We start from the raw sequence: 23,804 nt of genomic DNA on the forward strand, positions 1-23,804 counted from the left end.
TGCACATTAAGTGTCATCACATTCGGATAATTAGTTTCCGAAATTTTAGAGGAAACAAAAGTGTGACGGACGAAAGAACAGACAAACGTTGGACATCAAGGTGGAAAAACTATCATCAGGGAGCTCGTTTCACGCCCAAACAAACTCAAACTTTGGAGTATAAAAAGTTCAATACATTATTCAAGTTAAGTATTATATATATGCCCGTTTGCCCGGAATATATGCCTAAATCGGCAATTAACACATGATGCATTTTACATTACTTAGCTGGATTAAACTTGTGATTACTCGTTTATAAAGCATATTCACACTAATATGAAAAAGTTGTAGAAAAATACATTTGTAAATATATATTTTGATTTATATAACTAAAATAACATTCGAAGACACAGTGTGGTTGGTGGTGCCTGTATATATCCCCACATGGATGGGTCCCATGTCTTTGGTAGCAACTGTTTCTATCCCCATAAGAATGGGTCTCGACCAGCCTGCATGGCTCCCCTGAAACAAACACAGCAGTCAACATACAACAGCTAGAGGGATTTACTGGACAACTGTTAAATATGCAGAGATGCGTACTTGTTGTATGCAGAAGGGACGCGATTCTGTTAAATTGAAGGTCACGGTCATAGCCCTTGGTCAGTGATCATATATTACAACACCCGATGACATGTGCTAAATTTAAATTATATATCGTTATTAATTCATTTGCTGTGAAAATCGACCAAATTCATTGTCTACACCCATGTTGTTTAAATTGCCCTTTGCTTCTTCACCGATAAGGCCAGCACTATTTCGTACTCAGCAGTTTCATGAATTATTAATGACACATCAAATGTATTCCTTATCCAAATTTGCAAGCAAATATACTGAATGAAACAACCCTTCATTTAAACATTTACAAGGCAAGCGATTTTTGCGTTTTCATATTATTATACCGTTATCCATTCATTTTTTGTAATATTTAGTCATCGGAGCAAACGATAGTTGCTTTCCAGACTCTGGAAATATGAATATTCAATAGAGATGTTTACTTCCATTGGTCATTGGGACATCAATATTTTTTAAATACAAAACTGTATCAGAAAGTTCAGCTTACGTTATATGATGAGTTTGTGTATTTAGAATTTTTTGAGGTCCATACCCACCCAAGGCTGCATTATATGAGGACCTGGCGTGGGTCTAAGCATCACATCCTTGCTAACTAACTACACATTCTTAAGTTTGGACGAATTTTTAAATAAACCTGCGATTTCCAGCCATTTAGATTTTACTGAAAGATATTCAATTTTGCTGTGGTCTTGTGCTGTGGGGAGGGGAGGGGGACTGGAGTACGAGGAGGAAACCATCCAAGCTCACATGCGCGGCTGAAGCGTTTGATCCAGGTCCCATGTTTACAAAACATTGCAGCTTCATTCTCCGTCAATTCTTATCAGTTATTAAGTTCAATTGACATATATCCTTTATATATATCCATATCCTAAGGATAAAAAGGGAACATAATTCTTGATACAGTTGTCTGCTCTTGTTTATAGATTGGGGTCATGTTGGTTAAGAAGTATGCAAAATATAAAAGCAATATGTCAAGGGACATAGACTATATTTGAGGTGGTACGCAAACTTTAACATAGATTTATCCATAATATGCATATTCTAAGTGGAAAAAGGGTCATAATTCTTACAAAATGCTTGATACAGTTGTCTGCTTTTGTTTATAGATTGGGGGCCATGTTGGTAAAGAAGTATGCAAAATATAAAAGCAATATGTCAAGGGACATGTTTGAGGTGGTACGCAAATTTTAACATTCCAACGCTCACGCTTACCCCGGGATGAGTAGGATAGCTCCACTATATATATTTCATATATAATAGTCAAGCTAAAAATCATTTCTGTGGAGTTTTTTTTTTTTAATTTGCCCAGAAGTTTAGGGGAGGGGGATATCAATGAAAAGTTTATGGAAAACGCATAATTAACAAAAGGCCACAATTTGCAAGTTGTTTGACAGATGAGCAAAAAATTACACTGTAATTCATGGATACTGGACATTTATTCAATATCCACATTAAAGGATAAGAACAGAAGGGTGAGCTGTGTACTGACTCATTGAATTCCAGCCTGTCTGGTCGCTTGTTCCATTCACCCACATACCTGTCAAAGAAACATGGACAAGTGTCAAAAGAATCACAGACTAAACTAAAACAGAGCAGTTGGTATAAAGGCACTTTTATCTCATAAGAAACACATAACTAGTGTTAACGAAACATTATCTAAATCTACACGATATTTTAAATATTCTTATAACATTTACCCAAAACCCGTAGTAAATAAACACATTGTTAAACTGTTACAAACATGATTTGTACTTACGCTGTGTTGCGCATGTCTGTAAAACTTCTGGCTCGTCTGACAGGCGGCTCATAGTAGGTCCTACGGTTGTAGTTGGTCCTGGGAAGCAGGGCCTGGTCATCAACATATCTGCAACCATGGCAACCATGCAGGGGCAGTGAGAACGAAGGCAACTATGTGCACAAGTCATCACAAAAGAAATGGTTGGAATTAAAAATGTAGAAATGCATTCTTAATCCAACTACAAAAGATAGAGACTCAGTATCTTGCCAGGCTACACCTTTAACAAGCTTATGGAACCAATGGTTGGTTTATTAAATATGAAGTAACAAACATCTTGTACAAAGTCTGTACCAGGGTGGTTTGATCGCAAGTATAATAAAGTACTAGTACTAATAATGTTAAATACCCTAGATTCACTTATAAATGCCCCTGTTGCGGTATCAATTGTTTACTTTCTGCCATAAATTCCACTATAAGGAAAACATAACCATTTTGCTGTGTTGCTATGGTGGCTTATTTCAGCCATATCCTACTGGTGTGTTGTCGTATTGGCAATCTTCAAACCAGCAAAAACAAAAGAACTACTAAAATACCCGCCAGAATGACACAAACGGGCAACAAAATATCATTGCGGTCTTATCAGCGCTCTTTTCGATCTTCTGGAGAGTATAATTGTGATTCTTGACTGTTAGTAATCTTCAAACATGTCAATACAAAGAAACGTCAAATGTACCCGGAAGAAAAGACAAAACAGAGAAACAATGTCACTGGCAATTTGTGTTCATATCATTAGAAACTTAAGCTAAGCTTTTGACACTTAAATCAAAATAAAACAGTGTTTAACTTCTTGATTTAAGCGAAAAAGTCTATACTATATTATGCAAACTTGCTCAATATATGAGCTGGGAAAACTTGGTTAAATGCATGTGCCTAAAGTGTCCCTGATCAGCCAGTGCAGTCTGATGTATTAATCAGAGGCAACACTCACCACTTTATGCGGATTTTTACTAAGAAGAAACTTCCATTTAACAATTTGATTTATAAAAGAGTGCTGTCCCTGATAAGTCTGTGCAAACTGTACAGGCTAATCTAAGATTACATTCACATGGATTAAGACCGGTTTTCCCAGAGCTCATAAAAATACTTGAGGTAGATGACGTCCTGCTCTGCTCGTGGCCTGTCGTTGTACACCACCTCTGGCTCTGCAATCGGCACTACGATAGGCTCCTGCTGGTACCGAGCCTCACTGTGTGTTGGAAACATTAACACATCATTGGGATTGCAGTCGGCATAAACACTGTCATTATTATGGAAGGGACCTTATGGCAGACAATGTCCAGAAAAAATTGGGCACATTTGACAGAGTCCACATGATTTGTAGCTAGGCTGAAGGACAGTAAATCAGTAGTTTAATTGCTATCATTTGTGTCCCTGATATCTTATATGTATTTTTTCACAAACAATAGGCAATTTGATTAAGTTATTATAAGATTATGTTTGAAAACATATTCAAAATAATGTGATTATAAAACTTTAAGCCAGTCTTAAATCACGAGATGTATGCCCCCCCCCCCCCTCACAGACTTGCAGTTTAGTCATCCCTGTGACCATGATCATTTATGGCCATTTTTGACCTTTGAACTCAAAGTGTGACCTTGACGTTTCGTATATCGACGTAATTCTTTTGCTTGAAACACAGTCCAATGATAGTGAACAAATGTGCCAAATGACTTAAAAATCTCACAATGAACGACATAGTTATTACCTGGACAAGCTTGTTCCGCCCGCCCATCCGCAAACATTCGCCAATATAATAACCAGTTTTTTCCTTCCGAAAACCTGGTCAAAAACTCAACTTTAGTAGCCCTGACTAACATAGCTAAAAACTCAACTGTAAAAGCCTTGACTTAAACCTTACAAGAGCTGTGTTCGTGAAACACAATGCCCCCTACTGCACCGCTTTGAAGCCATTATTTTACCTTTGACCTTGAAGGATGACCTTGACCTTTCACCACGCAAAATGTGCAGCTCCATGAGATACGCATGCATGCCAAATATGGAGTTGCTATCTTCAATATTGCAAAATTTGACCTTTGACCTTGATCTTGAAGGATGACCTTGACCTTTCACCACTCAAAATGTGCAGCTCCATGAGATATGCATGCATGCCAAATATCGAATTGATATCTTCAATATTGCAAAATTTGACCTTTGACCTTGAAGGATGGCCTTGACCTTTCACCACTCAAAATGTGCAGCTCCATGCCAAACGCATGCATGCCAAAAATCGAGTTGCTATCTTCAATATTGCAAAATTTGACCTTTGACCTTGACCGATGACCTTGACCTTTCACCAATCAAAATGTGCAGCTCCATGAGATACACATGCATGCCAAATATCAAGTTACTATTTTCAATATTGCACAATTTGACCTTTGACCTTGACCTTTCACCTTGAAGGATGACCTTGACCTTAATCTTTTACCACTCAAAAGTGCAGCTCCATGAGATACACATGCATGCCAAATATCAAGTTGCTATCTTCAATATTGCAAAAGTTATGGGCAATGTTAAAGTTTTCAGACGGACGAAAGGACGGACGAACAGACAGACTGACTGACGAACAGACAGATGGACTGTTCAAATACTATATGCCACCCTTCAGAAGCATAAAAAAGTTATGGAGAAATTTAGTTTTTGGATGGACGGACAGATGCTATATATTTGACCTTTGACCTTGAAGGATGACCTTGACCTTCCACCTTTCAAAATATGCAGCTCCATGAGATACACATGCATGCCAAATATCAAGTTCTATCTTCAATATTGCAAAAGTAATGGCCAATATTACAATTTTTGGACAGACGGACAGACGCCATATATTTGACACTTGACCTTGAAGGATGACCTTGACCTACACCTTTCACTACTCAAAATGTGCAGCTTTATGAGATACACATGCATGCAAAATATCAAGTTGCTATCTTCAATATTGAAAAAGTTATGGCCAATGTTAAAGTTTTCGGACGGACGGACAGACGCCATATATTTGACATTTGACCTTGAAGGATGAACTTGACCTTCACCTTTCACCACTCAAAATGTTCAGCTCTTTGAGATACACATGCATGCCAAATATCAAGTTGATTTCTTAAATAATGAAAAAGTTATTGCCAATGTTAAAGTTTTTGGACAGAGGACAGACGCCATTTATTTGACATTTGACCTTAAAGGATGATCTTGACCTTCACCTTTCACCACTCTAAATGTGCAGCTCCATGAGATGCACATATATGCCAAATATCAAGTTGCTATGTTCAATATTGAAAAAGTTAGGCCATTGAAGTTTTCGGACGGACGGACAGACTGACACACTGACTGACTGACGGACAGTTCAACTGCTATATGCCACCCTACCGGGGGCATAAAAACCTGTAGTAGCCCCGACTAACATACCTAAAAACTCAACTGTTACGTAGCCCTGACTAACATTTCTAAAAACCCAACTGTAGAGCTTTGGCTAAAAGCTAAAAATTCGCCAGTAGTAGCTCTGACTAACATAGCTAAAAACTCAACTGTAGTAGCCTTGACTAACATAGCTAAAAACTCACCTGTAGTATTTTGACTTACATAGCTTAAAACTCATCTGTAGTATTTTGACTTATATAGCTAAAAACTCACCTGTAGTATTTTGACTTACATAGCTAAAAACTCACCTGTAGTATTTCGACTTACATAGCTAAAAACTCACCTGTAGTAGCTTTGACTAACATAGCTAAAAACTCACCTGTAGTAGCTTTGCCTAACATAGCTAAAAACTCACCTGTAGTAGCGCTTCTCCATTCGAGGCTGTTCGCCTCGTCCACCAAAGGAATCATAGAAGCGAGGAGTCTCCAGGGGGCGAGGGTGGTTGTAAAACACTGGGGGTGGCGGGGGTTGTGGGGGCAGGTACGGGGGATCATAGAAGGGGGGTGGCGTCTTCTCATACACCCTGATAGCAGAAAGCATGATGAGTTTAGGTACAGACTTCCAAAAGCTTTGTGTTAATAGTCCCGTGCAATACATTATTATGTCTTTAGCTTATGTAACTAATAGACAAATAAGATTCTATACTTACGTATATGGCTTCCTGTCATAATATACATCTTGATCAATAATGCTGCGATCTTTGTTACGGTAACGTCTACAAAATATAAAAACATCTGTTTGAACACATTAAAAAACATGATTGTGTATGCATTTTAACATGATTGTCATTGGTCTATAGGCAAACACACAATTATTGTTGTAAAACTAATATTTGTCAAACTCTGTTCGTGTCAGTGGTGAAAATATTTGTCAGATCAAGTTAGAATCATTTGTTTGCACTATTGTGTATTTGCCAATTAGTAAATCTTTATTTTTCTTATGTGTATCTATTAAACCTAAAATGTGATAGCACTTGTATGTATCAAAACTCCGAATGATTGTAATTACTGGTCAATATAACATTACCAAAATCAAGACCAATCAATTAACAACAAGGGCTGTTTGTAAAACATGCATGCCCCCCTATATGGGCTATAAGTTGTAGTAGCAGCCATTGTGTGAATACATTTTTTGTCACTGTGAACGGTGGTGGTGGTGGTGGTGGTGGTGGTGGTGATGGTGGTGGTGGTGGTGTAGTAGTAGTAGTAGTAGTAGTAGTAGTAGTAGTAGTAGTAGTAGTAGTAGTAGAAGTAGTAGTAGTAGTAGTAGTAGTAGTAGTAGTAGAAGTAGTAGTAGTAGTAGTAGTAGTAGTAGTAGTAGTAGTAGTAGTAGTAGTAGTAGTAGTAGTAGTAGTAGTAAAAATAGTAGTAGTAGTGGCAGTAGTAGTAGTAGAAGTAGTAATAGTAGACATGGTAGAATAGGTGGTGGTGGTGGTGGTGGTGGTGGTGTGGTGGTGGTGGTGGTGGTGGTGGTGGTGGTGGTGGTGGTGGTGGTGGTGGTGGTGGTGGTGGAGCAGTAGGAGGAGCAGTAGCAGTAGCAGCAGCAGTAGCAGCATTACAATACCAATACAAGAATGATCAAATGGGAAAAGGTAACCTAGCACTGGCAGTAAACATGGGGCTCATTTACAGGTAAGATTTGGAATCTCTGCTGTAAAATGAGGTTTTGAATGAATTAAAGGGAGGCAAATCTGTTATAAAAAGAACATGCATAAACCGTAGTTGTTTCCCTTGTTTGAACCATGCTAAATCCTTATAATGCCTATTTCCAGTAACTGTGACCTTCACCTGTGACCTTGACCTTTGACCTAGTGACCTCAAAATCAATAGGGGTCATCTGCGAGTCATGATCAATGTACCTATGAAGTTTCATGATCCTAGCCCCAAGCGTTCTTGAGTTATCATCCGGAAACCACCTGGTGGACGGACTGACCGAGCGACCGACCTACCGACCGACCAACCGACATGAGCAAAGCAATATACCCCCTCTTCTTCGAAGGGGGGCATAATAAATACCTGAAAAAACAACAATAGGGGTTGAAATTACTGTTGAGATTGTACTCTATAAATTAACCATAAAACGACCAAGGTGTATGGTAACATTATTTCTTGGACCAAATAATATATTACATACAAATATAGTTTATCACAAAATAACAAAGATTATCCTTGAAGCCACTTATTGATACATGTACAATAGTGAAAATGATGAGTCAGACAGATGCCCATGATGATTCAAATATACCCCTTTACTCCATAGAGACGGGTTTTATAAAAATGTGTATCATTAGTACGGGACTGGTTGTATTCTTGCTTAGTGAATCAGAGAATATTACTTTACAAAAAATGCGCTGCATAACGTGACTTTTTTTAACTTCATATTGCACTTGCAGAAAGATGTTCAACACATTTTTTATGAAAAAGTAAAAGGAAGGTACAATTATACCAAAGTTTTTTTTAATTGCCACACAAATTGCAATAAATATGAATATTAACTGAAATATTATACAATTTTAATTACCCATTTATTGAATTTCTTGGTTTGACAATTATATTTTACCCATGTATGGGTTATATAATATCAGCATGTTACAGTGTGCAATTGCTAGAATGATTTAATAATTTATTGACTGGATCCCAGTCCTTAAGAACTAACCATACAAGTTTTACACACTGATACAAGAACTTAGTAAATACAAGATACTAAGGAGTGGGTACCTTTTAGTTTCGCGCATTTTTAGCATGCAGCAGACGAACACAACTATCACCAGGAGAACAAGGCCTGCCACGCCCACACACACACCAATAATGATCTTATGCTCATCTGTCAGAGCTGAAACAAACCAGAAAACAGCACCTCCAGAACAAGGCCATTGTGGATTAGTTAACTTATCTGTCATATGTTCAATAAAGTGCTGTTATAAATTCATATAAATGGACACATGAAAATATTTATTCATTATGATTATTGTAGGCATAATCATTATTAATTCCTTATTAGTATGCTTATAGTAATAATTTTTTAATGTTTAAAATAATAATAATAATAATTATTATTATTATTATTATTATTATTATTATTATTATTATTATTGAGCTAATAATAATAAGTATCATATTTCTTGATCACTTCTGTTACAGACCCATTGCGTTGATGTGAACTAGGATGTTCTGGACTGAGCACAGATGGTTTCACACCATACTAATTGAGGGTAGGCTTGCACTGCTTGTTTGATCCTCAGGAACGAAAAGGACACCCTCTGAAACAACCAACAGCTTGTAACATTGGCCCATGGTCAACATGGTATGGGCCTTTAAATATCACTGTAACAGGACTGAAAGTGTTTTTGTTTACATGGTTTTGATATTTGTTGTTTCAATGTAAAGTTTAGATATATCACGCAAACACTGAAATGGTCCTATATGGGAAATCTACTCCTTTAGGAGGTTTATAAGGTTCACAAATGCCTGAACAACTGGGAAATACACAAGTGCACAGCATGAGTGCTTTAACACATTGTAAGAACACTGCATATACAAATTATCAACTGAATATATGAAAGCTTTTCGTAAAAACCTCAGGACAAAGATTATTATACAGAAAACTTCTAAAACCAAGACCCATAACTTTTCAAAAAATTTGGGGACCAGAACAAAACTCACATTTCATCTGTTAGTCATGTAGGTAGACTCACATACCATAAATCAGCTAAATATCTGAAAGCGTTTGTAAAAACCTCCGGTAAAAATAAAAATTACTAAGTCAAAGGCCCATTACTTTTCCAAAATCAATGGACCGAAACATAACTCACACTTCACCTGAAAGTCATGTAGATATAATCATATTCCACAAAAAAGCTAAATATCTGAAAGTGTTTCATTAAAAATCTCCGAAAAACAGTTATTATAGAGAAATGTGTAAGTCCAACAAGAGATGTATTCGCTAGAAACACAATGCCCCCTACTGCGCCGCTTTGAAATAAAATTTCTATTCATCATTTGGCAGGTATAGAAATCATCTCCCTTTAAAGTTTACTACTTCCCTTGGATTTTGTTGAATCCAACTAGGGGGGGGGGGGGTCTGTAGACAGTCAAAAATTACCAAGTCAGACATCACTGACAACAAAGGCCTTTGGTTTATCAAAGAGATCATAGCCAGAGTTCATCATGTATCTATGGACATAAGTCCACAGGTATGTAATGAACCCTACCATTCACAAATTAGTAAAGGAAAGAAATGATAAAACACTGTATTATGTGAATTGGGAATAAGACATCAAACTGGGAATGGACATCATTTTGGTGATTTTCTCAAACAAAACAATTCATTTCATAATCTACATATATTTTTGTAATATATTATCTATAATTTAAGCTTAATAAGAAATTTTCCATGACTTTCTCATTAACAGTGATTGAATTAGTATCATTTAAAGTGTATTTTTAAACTTTAAACTTTTTTTAAAGTTTCATTTCATGAGGATTTTTTTTAATTAATAAAAAATCCAGTTTTGAAGTAAAATCAATTTAAATGAAGCTATTATATATGCAAGTATATGTTTTAATTATAATTTGTAAAACTAGATAAATGCAACATCTAAAACTGCATATTATGCACTTTTGATAAAACACAAATTATTCCCAAATTGATGTCTTATTCCCAATTCACATAATACAGTGTTATAATTATTTCATTCAAAAAAAAACTTTGACAAATCAATCATTTGAGTTATATATAATCAAAATAAAAAATCTGTACAGTAACTGTGAAAAGAACTTAAATATTCTTGGTAAGGAAATATATAATCTGAGATTTATAATTATATAAATTACTTCCCTTGAAAATAATTGTCTCTAACAAATCTCTATTTTTAGTAGCAAATAATTTAAAGCCACTACCGTGACTGTAGATTCACCACTCAATGTGCAGCTTCATGAGATACACATGCATGCCAAATATCAAGTTGCTATGTTCAATATTGAATAATTATCTCCCTTAAAAGCTTGTTACTTCCCTTGGATTTGTATTTTTGACCTTAGACCTTGAAGAATGACCTTGATCTTATACCACAATGTGTTTGTCAGAAACACAATGCCGCCTACTGCGCTGCATTGATTTATCTAACAAAAATATATAATTTGGCAGGTCAGATAACTATGTCCATTTAAAGCTTATTACTTCCCTTGGATTTGTTTTTTCGACCTCGTGACCTAGTTTTTGACTCAGCATGACCCATATTCAAACTTGACCTAGATATTGTCTAGATACAACTTCTGACCAAGTTTCGTAAAGATTGGATGAAAACTATTTGAATAAGAGAGCGGACATGAAAAGTGTGACAGACAGACAAACAGACAGTGCGAAAACTATATACCCCTTTTCTTCGAAAGGGGGCATAAAAAGCAACGGAACAAACCCACACTTCATCAGTCTGTTAGTTGTGTATGTAGACTCATACACCAAATATATGGCCAGTATTTATAAGCCTTTAGGAAAAAAGTCTCACACTTCATATGTAAGTCATGTAGGTAAACTCACATTCAAACAATCAGCTAAATATCTGACAGTATTGCATAAAAAACATCCCTAAAAACGGAAAAATATTACTTCCTTTGTCAAAAATGATCTGTACATGCAAAATGATATATAAAACTTATCACCCTTCAGATCAGTCAAAGGCCTGTATCGTCGTTTAAAATCAACAGACCGGAACAAATTTTACTCTTCATCTGTAGGTCATGTAGGTGGACTCACATACCAAAAATCAGCTCAATATTTTGCGCCAATTTAATTTTGGAATATGGAATTCATGGAATTGATGGACATGCAGGAGAAGTGGGCAGGACAGGAACACCCACTTTCATGAGATTGTTTGATCACGAATACACACAAAGTTTACACACTCACAGTGACCTTGACCTTCATGAAAACAACATGATTCTTGCATGCAACATTTTGTCTATAAGGAAGTATTTTTTGTGCGAATTATTTTCAATTGCTATAATGCACAAACAAAGTAATGAGATAGAAACGAACGTCTGTTTTCATTATGTCCATCTATAATGAAGATGCAAAAAATAAAATGTGTCAATGGTATACTTGACCTTGGAGTTAGCAATATGGCAAGTTATGGCAACATTTTGTCTTGCTATAATGATTATTTGTGCAAATTTATTTTGAAACCCCACCATGCACAATTAAGTAATGGGTCAGGCACAAATGTGATCTTCACTTTACCAATATAAGAAATGTGAACAAATGTCCACTGTAACCTTCCCATCTAAACAAGCAACATGGCACGTGACATGTCATCTTGATATGATGATCATAATTATGTCTCTATTTATTTTGAAACCCAATCATGCAAGACAAAGGTATGTGCTGGAATGAAAACCCACACACCCATACACTAACAAGGACAGGGTAAACACTTTAATTCCTTCATGATGGGGGAAAAATATATAAATTGGTAATTCACTATAAAATCGTACTTTTATTGTCATACTCTGACATAAACATCACAGCTTTACGATTTCCATATTTCATACCTGGACTAGCACTGGTAGGGCTGGTTATGGAGGGCTTAAATACCCAGTTGGTTAATAATGAACTAATGTGACATCCTTTCCATCTATAACTGCCTACTTTTTGTTAGTTAACAACCCTCAATGATAGACTTTAAGCCTCAGTGATCAAACTACAGCCTTGGAGTAACATTATGTACATTATATTCTTTCTCAGTCATGCGATGAAATCATTTTTCCTTAAAAATTGCTTTTGTGAGACTTGGCATAACATTAATATTGGAAGATCATTTTTAAAGGGACATGTTTGCAAATTGCGCAAATGACCAAGAGGACGAGAATCAATATCATGTAGAATATTTATAATCCTCAATTGAAAAGGATAAAATAATTATGCATTTGTTGCAATGTTTTTATTCAATAATTTGGATATTAATACTCTATAATATAATACTCTAGACCACTGGTTTTGAGCCACTTCTGACAAAAGGGGCATAATTAAAACACAAATTATCTTGCAATACAAGTCTATTCACACCACCACACAGATAAGACCACAGTGAGAAGGTAATTTTGACTAACTTAGTAGAGTGCTGTTACATTCCAAATATATGAAACTAATGGTCACTGACCTCACATAATGACCCAAAAACACATGTGTAAAGTTTCAATTGAATACCCATTGAAGAAATAGTGATTTTGAGAAGTTGTATATTTACCTCAACCAAATTTCTGAATACAATCAAAGTACTGACAGTACTGGTGTGACGATGCTTTTGAGAGGATGGATATAAAAGCATCAAGTTAAGTTTATCTACATCACCACAATCACCACAATTGTGTATGTTGGTACCAAAAAAAATTTGGTACAAAAATTTTGCGAAAAAAAAATTGGGTATGAAAACAAATTTGGGTACGAAAAAATATTTGGGAACAAAAAAATTGGGACCCAAAAAAATTTGGGTACGAACAGAACATTGGGGATCAAAAAAAAATTGGGTACAAAAAAAAAATTGGGTACGAAAAAAATTGGGTAAAAAAAATTTTTGGTACGGAAAAAAAATTGGGGGAACGTGAAAGTAGTACCTGTGGGGAACTTGACCCACACTCGCACATTTTCAGCCCTTTCCGTCAAACATCAGATAAGTTCCTCGAAGGCAAAAGTATGAATACACATTTCGGAAGCGGTAATGCAGTCCTACCTACGCGCGTCAAAATGTAAGCGAAATATGTACACAAGTCTGTCAGGAATGATTGAATTAACGAAGAAAATCGTGTATTGATGTAAGTTTTTTGAAGAAATGTGCAGAAAATATATTAAACAAGAGCTGTGTTTGTGAAACACAATGCCCCCTGCTGCGCAGCTTTGAAGCCATATATTTTACCTTTGACCTTGAAGGATGACCTTGACCTTTCACCACTCAAAATGTGCAGCTCCACGACATACACATGCATGCCGAATATGGAGTTGATATCTTCAATATTGCAAAATTTTACCTTTGACCTTGACCTTGAAGGATGACCTTGACCTTTCACCAATCAATATGTGCAGCTCTATGAGATACGCATGCACGCCAATAATGAAAAAGTTATGGCCAATGTTAAAGTTTTCGGACAGACAAACAGACGCTTTATATTTGACATTTGACTTTGAAGGATGACCTTCACCTTCACCTTTCACAACTGAAAATGTGCAGCTCCATGAGATGCACATGTATGCCAAATATCAAGTTGCTATGTTCAATATTAAAAAAATTATGGCCATTAAAGTTTTCGGACAGACGGACAGACTGACACACTGACTGACTGACTGACAGTTCAACTGATATAGGCCACCCTACCGGGGGTATAAAAAGCAATGGCGATATTTTTCTCAGCCACATAATTGTTAATAGTTTGATATCACAAAATGAAAGTGAAAGTAGAACTGTCAAAAATGACAACCTGTCAACGTGTTGTTTTTGCTGGCACGAGAGGGCGATTACACTCAATGTGTTCACATTTTGACCATAGGCTTTGTCAATGACCTTTATAGTATGGGTAGCTTTGATATTATTTATTGCTATCAAGTAACTGCATGATTGTGTATATGTTTACAATAAACAAAGCATAAATAATGATATAAATATACTGATTGAGCTTATAATAATTTGAGAACTATAGCCAGGTCAATTAAGGACTTAAAATACAATTTTGTGTCCTAATTTCATGAAGAAATGACCATGCTTGTCCTAGATTTCAAATTCAAGGCCCTGGTGTGACACATTGGTAGCATTACTGTTAAACTGTTACCAGGCTTATGAAATTAGTTTTTATTGAACTATCTAAGGAAATCTAAATCAGGCACTGATTATTCTTGTTTTAATACAGTCATAGATCAGTTGTGGCCTCTGGGCAATGACCAATTTTTGCTTACTTGTCACACCCTTAAAACTTTCCACACGTCTATAATAGCAAATCTGGATTTAGGTGATCTTCAATGGTACATTTAAACTTTAGCTCTGTTACAAGAGTGCTGGTAAAGTCCAGTCACATATTTAAATCTAGGCCATGTCAAAATCAAAGTGTCAAAGACAAATGAAAGATGCGTTCATTTATTATTGTCCAGTTGTTTACTACTGCTGTAAGTTTTTATATAATATGACTGATGAACATCATGTGAAAAACAAGGGCTGTTTGTAAAACTTGCATGCCCCCCATATGGGCTCTCCGTTGTAGTGACAGCCATTGTGTGAATATGTTTTTTGTCACTGTGACCTTGTCCTTTGACCTAGTGACCTGAAAATCAATAGGGGTCATCTGCCAGTCATGATCAATGTACCTTTGAAGTTTCATGATCCTAGCCATAAGCTTTTTTGAGTTATCATCCGGACACCATTTTACTATTTCGGGTCACCGTGACCTTGACCTTTGACCTAGTGACCTGAAAATCAATAGGGGCCAACTGCGAGTCATGATCAATCTACCTATCAAGTTTCATGATCTTAGGAATAAGCGTTCTTCAGTTATCATCTGGAAACCATTTTACTATTTCGGGTCACCGTGAACTTGACCTTTGACATAGTGACCTCAAAATCGATAGGGGTCATCTGCGAATCATGATCAATGTACCTATGAAGTTTCATGATCCTAGGCATAAGCGTTCTTGAGTTATCATCCGGAAACCATTTTACTATTTCGGGTCACCATGACCTTGACCTTTGACCTAGTGACCTCAAAATCAATAGGGGTCATTTGCGAGTCATGATCAATGTACCTATGAAGTTTCATGATCGTAGCCATTAGCGTTCTTGAGTTATCATCCGGAAACCATTTTACTATTTGAGGTCACCATGACCTTGACCTTTGATATAGTGACCTGAAAATCAATAGGGGTCAACTGCGAGTTATGATCAATCTACCTATCAAGTTTCATGATCCTAGGCATAAGCGTTCTTGAGTTATCATCCCAAAACCATTTTACTATTTCGGGTCACCGTGACCTTGACCTTTGACCTAGTGACCTGAAAATCAATAGGGGTCATCTGCGAGTCATGATCAATGTTCCTATGAAGTTTCATGATCCTAGGCATAAACGTTCTTGAGTTATCATCCGGAAACCATTTTACTATTTCGAGTCAACGTGACCTTGACCTTTGACCTAGTGACCTGAAAATCAATTAATAGGGGTCATCTGACAGCCATTATCAATCTACCTACGAAGTTTCATGATCCTAGGAATAAGCGTTCTTGAGTTATCATCCGGAAACCATTTTACTATTTTGGGTCACTGTGACCTTGACCTTTGACCTAGTGACCTGAAAATCAATAGGGGTCATTTGCGAGTCATGATCAATCTACCTATCAAGTTTCATGATCCTAGGCCTAAGAATTCTTGAGTTATCATCCGGAAACAATTTTACTATTTTGGGTCACTGTGACCTTGACCTTTGACCTAGTGACCTGAAAATCAATAGGGGTCATCTGCGAGTCATGATCAATGTACCTATGAAGTTTCATGATCCTAGGCCCAAGCGTTCTTGAGTTATCATCCGGAAACCACCTGGTGGACGGACCGACCGACAGACTGACGGACCGACATGTGCAAAGCAATATACCCCCTCTTCTTTGAAGGGGGGCATAAAAATTCACATTATCATTTTATATCAGGTTTAGCAGCCTTTTAGATAACAAAGTATGCTAGTTTTCAATGTCGCTTCTGGGGATCAAACCAGTAGGGCTTTTAGGAAGATTCTGAAATTTTCGATCCCTCGAGAGCAACCAAACCAAAAATTAAGTCAAATATTGCCGACTCGGTTTTTTGAGTCGGTTCATGAGGGATAATGGAGCTTGATTGGTCATTGTCGGCTCTGGTACTACTAACATGTACCCGGGGTACTTTTAAGTATACTTACATGTACCCTGGGTACTCTAAGTATACTTACATGTACCCCAGGTACGGTAAATAAACGTAATTGTACTCGGTCCATATTAGACTGTACCCGAGTTGTATTCGCGCCCAAAATCCGATGTCGTAAAACGCGCAGCCGATTATCTTAAACACACTTCTCTTAAAAAAACACTGCATCAACATGCTTTTTGAGTATGTGTTCCGATTATATAGAGGCCATTCTACAGAAAATTGACATAAATTTGTATATATAATTATTACAAAAAAATAGTCAACAACGACTGATTTAGGGTTAAATTTCCCGGGTACATTTAAGAATATTTACCGTACCTGGAATACATGTAAGTATACTTAAGAGTTCCCGGGGTACATGTACGTAGTACCCGAGCCGACAATGAACAATCGAGCGGTACTGGAAGGTGCAACATCTCTCACGCCCCCTAGCATTTCCTTTAGCAGTATTCAATTCTCAACAGGAAAGTGCTGGAGTCATTGATCCCGAGGAACAAGAAAAACAATTGATAAATGTTTGAAATAAATAATTTTATTAATGACAATTCTATTATTTGAGCCAGGTCACAGGAAAAGCGCAGTCAAATCAGTATCCAATTAAATTATTTGTTATTGCCAGAAAAACACTTTTAAGCAAACAGCTTTCAAGCGACTGCAGGCTGATCTAGATCCAAACTGGCCACAATCGCCTTAATGTCTCTTTTACTGTGACACAGTTCATTTAACTTTAAAATGATAAAAAGTACGAACACTAAGAAAGAGTACGAACCAGTAAAGAGTTTGAAATCAATGTTGAATTTCAGGACAGCATGGTGATCTGCTAATCCCCGATGAAATGTTGATATCGGGTATCATAGTCATTCAATAAGTCGCAAAATGCTCGAATACAATTTATAAAGCACAATGTGACTTATATTGATAACTAAAAATACCAGTATGCCAGTTTTGCCGTGTCAAGCTGTTACGATCCAGAAAGTCCTTCATTCACATCGAGTATACATGTATATCCTTCGAATTCCAACTATTGTTGTCATAAGCGGAGATTTAGTGAATAAATAATTCATATATCCTAAATGACAGTTTCTAAATAGCGAAACAAGCCAATTTATGCAGTAAGAAAGTTTTGAATCGAGACTCTCATGGGGGCGGCCATTGTTGAATGTTGAAACACGAACGACAACTCTGCTAGGAGAATGTTATCAATGACGAGCATTCTCCTACGCAGTGGCGAATGCAAAAGGGAAGTAACTGAAAAATCAAGTTACCTCAATCGGACTGGCTCGGTCTTTTACATAGGTCGCCATTGTAATTTTTTTTTTGATGGTTATCATACCTTAGACTCTGCTGTTCCAGCATCGTCAAAAAGGGGTATACTTCTACTGAATTGAAGGTCAGATTTATAGACCTAGGTCAGTAACCTGACACAATGATCCATTTGAGGAGGCTGTAAGTTGAAGTGGGTTGTTGCAGAGTTTGTTAAGGTTGTGAGTTTAATTGAGTTGTTGTATAGTTTGTTGAGTCTGAAAGTTGAAGTGGGTTGTTGTATAGTTGGTTGTGGCTTTGAGTTTAAGTGGGTTGTTGTAGAGTTTGTTGAGGCTGTAAGTTGAAGTGGGTTGTTTTATAGTTGGTTGAGGCTGTGAGTTTAGGTGGGTTGTTGAATAGTTTGTTGAAGCTGTGAGTTTAAGTAAGTTGTTTATAGTTTGTTGCCCAACAAAGCTCAGATCCATTAGGTTTAAAAACTGTCAAGACTGGTATCATTTACAGATGTTGGGTAAAAAAACAAAACCAAATAGAGATCTACAGACAATTTACACTGTATTTGAAATTGTTTAATAAATGTTTGCGATAGAGTTGGTCTGCGCTTGTAGATACAAATGTATGCCTGTTTTATATAGAGTACACAGATGGTCAATCTTAGACCATCAGCAAATGTTCACTCACAGAATTTTTTAAGGAATGGCCAGTAGACAGAACAAATCTTAAAGAGCAGTAAATACAGTGGTAAATGTATGTTGTTTTTTATGTATCTTCTTAAAAGTTTGGTTTAATCAGTGTGGTCTATGTCCTCAGTTATTGTGTAAAAAGTAAGAGCAACATCCATTAGATCTTCCCTCCAGCAAATTAACACATTAGAGACTGATCTGATAACCAGTCTTTTCTCCATTAGTGAGGCCCATATCTGATAACCTGAGTCTCATCTCCATTAGTGAGGCCCGTAAGGGAACACACACTTCCAGCTTAGACAATATTTACATAATTGTAATTATCCCCACGCTTTTTGAAAAGCATGGGGATATTGTGGTTATCTCCGCCGTCCATCTGTCCGTCCGTCTGTCCGTCCTAGCCACTATCTCCTCCAACACTATAAGCACTAGAACATAGAAACTTACACACTTGGTAGCTATGAGCATATGTGCTACACTGCACTATTTGGAATTTTGATCTGACCCTTAGGTCAAAAGTTATGGGGGTTGGGGTGGGGCGGTTTCAGAGATTTTCACTAATTTTTATGCCCCCCCCCCCCCCAGTATGGTGAATTGGCCATAACTTTTGCAATATTGAAGATAGCAACTTAATATTTGGCATGCATGTGTATCTCATGGAGCTGCACATTTTGAGTGGTGAAAGGTAAAAAAAACAAATCCAAGGGAAGTAATAAGCTTTAAAGGGAGGTAAGTAATGAACCTGCCAAATGATAATATTTTTTTTTAATAAATCAAAGTGGCGCAAGAGGGGACATTGTGTTTCTGACAAACACATCTCTTGTTTTATGTTATTTTACATAAACTTCTTCGTTTCTACACCGATTCACTTCCAATTGATACTGAACATCTCTTATGACAATACGGTCAATCTCAACTATGCATGACCCCATTACCAACCCTGGGGTGCCCCCTGGGTCAAACATGCGGCGTGGGGACACGCGTCGGCCTCTGCTGCGCCATTTCTAGTTATCATTACATGCAACTGCAAAATGGTAAGATATCAACCCTTGTCACAATGGATTTATTGGTAACACAACAACACTTCAACTATTGCCAGCAAATCATTTTAGTCCGGTCAATGCAGATGTGCAGTCTGCACAGGCTAATCAAGGACAACACTCTATTTTTTGTTTAAATGAAATCGCTACTTAGCAAAAGTCCAGTTTAGTCTGAAAGTGTCATCCCTTTTTAGCCTGTATGGACAGCACAGGCTCATCTGGGACAATTAACACACATGCATTAAGTCCCATTTTCCCAGAGCAAGGCTCATATATTTTAAGTTTACATTGAAAATCTGTAGAGGTAAAGGAAAAGGTTAATGTCAACTTGAAATTTGTTATGCGTAACAAGATATATCTTAACAAAAGATTTAATTCGACGCATATCCTGACTTTGAAATAAAGGTAGAAAATTGACTTTTATAATTTATTAATTTAATAATAAAGGTTAAAGTATTGTTGAGTTCTTTTTTCAAGACAAATGGCATTTAGCTATAGGTTTTTATTCATTTCTCTCCCTAACAATTGTGTTATTTAATCAGGGTTTTTTTACTAAGAAAGTGACGCTGATATTCGGCGTCTCCCCCTACCAGAATTTTTCCCCTAAAAATACCATTTCCCCTCCAAAAATATAATTTTTCACCAAAATATAATATTTTACCCTCAAAGAAATGTTGTTTTTTTTCTTTTGGGAAGTCGACACTTATCCAATTTGTACCATGTACAACGATCTCGCTCTCGCTCTCTCTCTCTCTCCCGACGAACACTCAAATCTGGGAATGCCAGTTATTCTATATATAGCTCTTAAATTACGTCATGGAAACCGGGCAACTAATCGTATTAATCATGTGACTATTTGACTGGATGCCGGTATTGCGCGAGAAGGGTGTTTCGTCAATTAATTACTGGAAACCAGTCGAATTTTCATCCGGGTTATGTGAAAGCTAAGATATAAACGTTAAAACAGAAAAAAGTCTCACAATTGGCGTTCATACACGAACAAAATAAAACGTTCGGACTCGGAAAATATTAATTGCGTTGACACATTTTTTAAGAATGAATCATCAAAAACCGTTGAAACCCAGCAGGATTCGGAGGTACATGTAATCAACATCGATTAATACTGTCGGATTATTGTGAAAGTGAAAGTAGACAATTGGCAGCTGCCGCACCTTTCCCTTCCAATACTGTAGCAGATCTAGATCGTCAACCCATTCATCATGAAATTGAAATCATAATATTGACATCGTTCCCCGGCCCCAGTTGAAAACATTTCCCATTATAAGATCTACACCTGCAACTTTATTTAGGACTTTGACTTTAATATCATACTTGTTCATGTGTTTAAGAACAAAAAGGTCAGAGACATGCCTCTTTTTCTAAAAAAAAACCTGAAGTCTGTAGGTGAGTTATAGACATTGAAATAAACAGTTTTTATTTTTTCCCCAAATATGTCTCTTTCGCGCTCTATTTTCCCCTTTTACCCAGCGTCCAGCGTCTTCCCCTTTTTCTAAAAAAAACCCCTGATTTAATATATAGAAAGCAATACTATGACAATTTTCATCTGACAATTTACTGACCCAGCTTTGACCCTAAAAGTCTTGGGGATGCAATTGTGTAATTGTAACTGGGCAAAATTGTTCGCATCTCCCTACACTGAACAGTGTTACATCTTATACCGTACTTAAAAGCTGCAGTGATGTTGCCAATGTTCTGGGTGATTATGCTCAAATCAGCCAATTGAATAAATGTTTGTATTCATTTGGGTCTGCTGCCGTTATGCAAACGGTCATTTAAGGTGAAAAGCTTGGTTAAACAGCTATTCCTAAAAAGAATGCTCACTTTGACATGAATATTAGTCACACTTATCAAAATTTGCCCATGACAATATGATGTGATCCTGAAGACTTAAAAAATTTCAATTGATCATCTGTAGCAGAAACACTGATGCATACTAATTGTTGAAAGAGTCATTAACCTGAATGTGCGTAAGTGCACATGAGCATAATTGTGCAAAAATCTGGCTACAGTCATTGGTCTGCAGCAGTGTATAATAACACTATAGAAATACCCTGAACACACAAATGAACTTTATATTTTATGTCTGTTATGCCATTAGATTGTTGCCACACTCTTTAACCTGAAATAACTAATAATACAAGATAAGTCATCATTTTTCTAAATTGCATGCCAGAGATACATGTTCAGGAGCGGATCCAGGATTTCTGTTTAGGAGGGGCGGGATATTAAAAGATTTGCTGGGGTCCAGGGGGCCCTGGCGGGCCCCAGGTGTGTGCAGGGAAAAGTTCTGTAAGGGGGTCCTTTTGATAGCAATAATGCAACCCAATTTTAGTGATTTTGAAGGCTTTGACAACCACTTCTTGAGCATGCCACGCCTTATGTGAAATGGGAAATGTTGTGTACGAAAAACAAGAAACAGGAGTTCAAATAGGTGATTTAGATCTAGTTAAGTGTGAAACATCAAATGAATTGACTTTACTTTGGTAACCCCCCCCCCTTTGATCCGCCTATGATGTTTGCAATAACAATTGAATACCTCTACTAATTAAAGAGATATTTTCAGTAATAAATGCAAACCTTAACCAAAGCATTACATTGGTGAACACTCACACAAACAGAAGATATTTTTGTACACAGCATTCAAATACAGACACAATCTCACAGATAGACTTGAAAAGTTGGATGGCTTTTGCAGATGAGGAGACATGGACACAGTTCATGGACTTTTAAATATGACAACAGAAGATTGGGCTACCTAATGTACCTACACAAGACATTGACACCTCCACCCACCAGTCACACTTAACACATTTATCAATATCAACATGGGTTACATATTTTGATCTAAGTAATGTTTAAAATACAAATATCATTAAAAATAATACACTGTATTTTAACACTTTGAGCATTTGTTAACTAGATTTTATTGTGAAAACCCCGGTGAAAACAGATGGAAAATGATACCTCAATAAATGCTTTAAATCCAATAAAATAATTTCTTCACCAACACACCTTGTTGGTTAGTAATGTGACAATATTTTCAGAGTATACATTTACATTTAATGCTTGGTTGATTCCATGCCCTACCCATATAGCCCTTGTCAAAAAATAACCCACTTTCATACCAAAACACACTTAAACCAACATAAAACTGTGTTTTTTCTGAGTTTTTCTTAGCGGAAGTTGGTTTTTGCTAATAAAAGTGAGTCTTATGTGCGCTAAACTGTGCTTAACTGAGTTTAAAGTTGGTTATTTTAAGAAGATGTGTGTTTAAGCGAGTTTTTTTCTGTAAGAAGTCGGTTTTTTGTGTGTCAAAAGTGAGCCTTTTTATTTATGAGTTGGTTTATGTGTGTTTAAGTGTGTCTTTTTGTTTTATAAGCGAGTCTTTTACAACAGAAGTTGGTCTTTTTATAAACAGAAGTGGGTTTAAGCGAGTTTAACTTGGTCTTTTTGTAAATAAGTTGAGAGCTGCAACGAGGCTTAAAGACTCACTTTAACACACTTTTCAACAAGTTGGTCTTTTGTTTATTAATATAACTCATCAATGAAACAATAATTCTTCAACTGGGTCTTTGTTTGATGTTTATAGCCATAAATAAAACAAGTCAATTGTAAAGGGGCTTTTTTTACAGCTTGTTTGCCATTGTCCCTATTGTACATTTGTGTGCTCCCCATAATTTTTAGGGAATATTGGATGAAAATGGCTCTTTCAGAACATCACAGGTTCACAGATGGACAACAAGTTTCACTGACAAAAACTATAACAATGGTCAAGCTTAGTTTTATACATGAAAATGAAAGAGTTTGTGTTTCACTTTGAATTTTTATCTTTATGTTTGTTTTTATTATTAACAATATCTTATGATTGTTTTATGTCTTAATTTTTTATTTAAAAAAAAAATCTCATATGATTGTTTATATTTGTTTAAAACAGTATTTACTTGTTAAATCTGCATATTTAAATAATTATGGTATTGGAAACATTATTTTGGAAATAATCTATTTATTTTTGTACATAAGTTATGCAAGATTTTGATATTTGCATATGATACCATC

At 36.4% G+C, this 23,804-nt stretch overlaps 1 protein-coding gene across 1 annotated transcript; it reads right to left on the reverse strand.

Annotated features, from left to right (window-relative positions):
* Positions 1–335: 335 nt before the first annotated feature.
* LOC127838334 (uncharacterized) lies at positions 336–22,791 on the reverse strand. The gene is made up of 9 exons (XM_052366038.1): positions 22,713–22,791; positions 8,961–9,077; positions 8,536–8,650; positions 6,468–6,533; positions 6,174–6,341; positions 3,495–3,596; positions 2,369–2,476; positions 2,102–2,149; positions 336–501 (listed from the first exon to the last, which is right to left on the reverse strand). The coding sequence occupies exons 2-9, from the start codon at positions 8,962–8,964 to the stop codon at positions 459–461; spliced, it is 654 nt and encodes a 217-aa protein (XP_052221998.1). The 5' UTR covers positions 8,965–9,077; positions 22,713–22,791; the 3' UTR covers positions 336–458.
* Positions 22,792–23,804: the final 1,013 nt, after the last annotated feature.

The sequence above is a fragment of the Dreissena polymorpha genome, chromosome 7, assembly GCF_020536995.1.
Source record: "Dreissena polymorpha isolate Duluth1 chromosome 7, UMN_Dpol_1.0, whole genome shotgun sequence".
Taxonomy (NCBI): Eukaryota; Metazoa; Mollusca; class Bivalvia; order Myida; family Dreissenidae; genus Dreissena; species Dreissena polymorpha.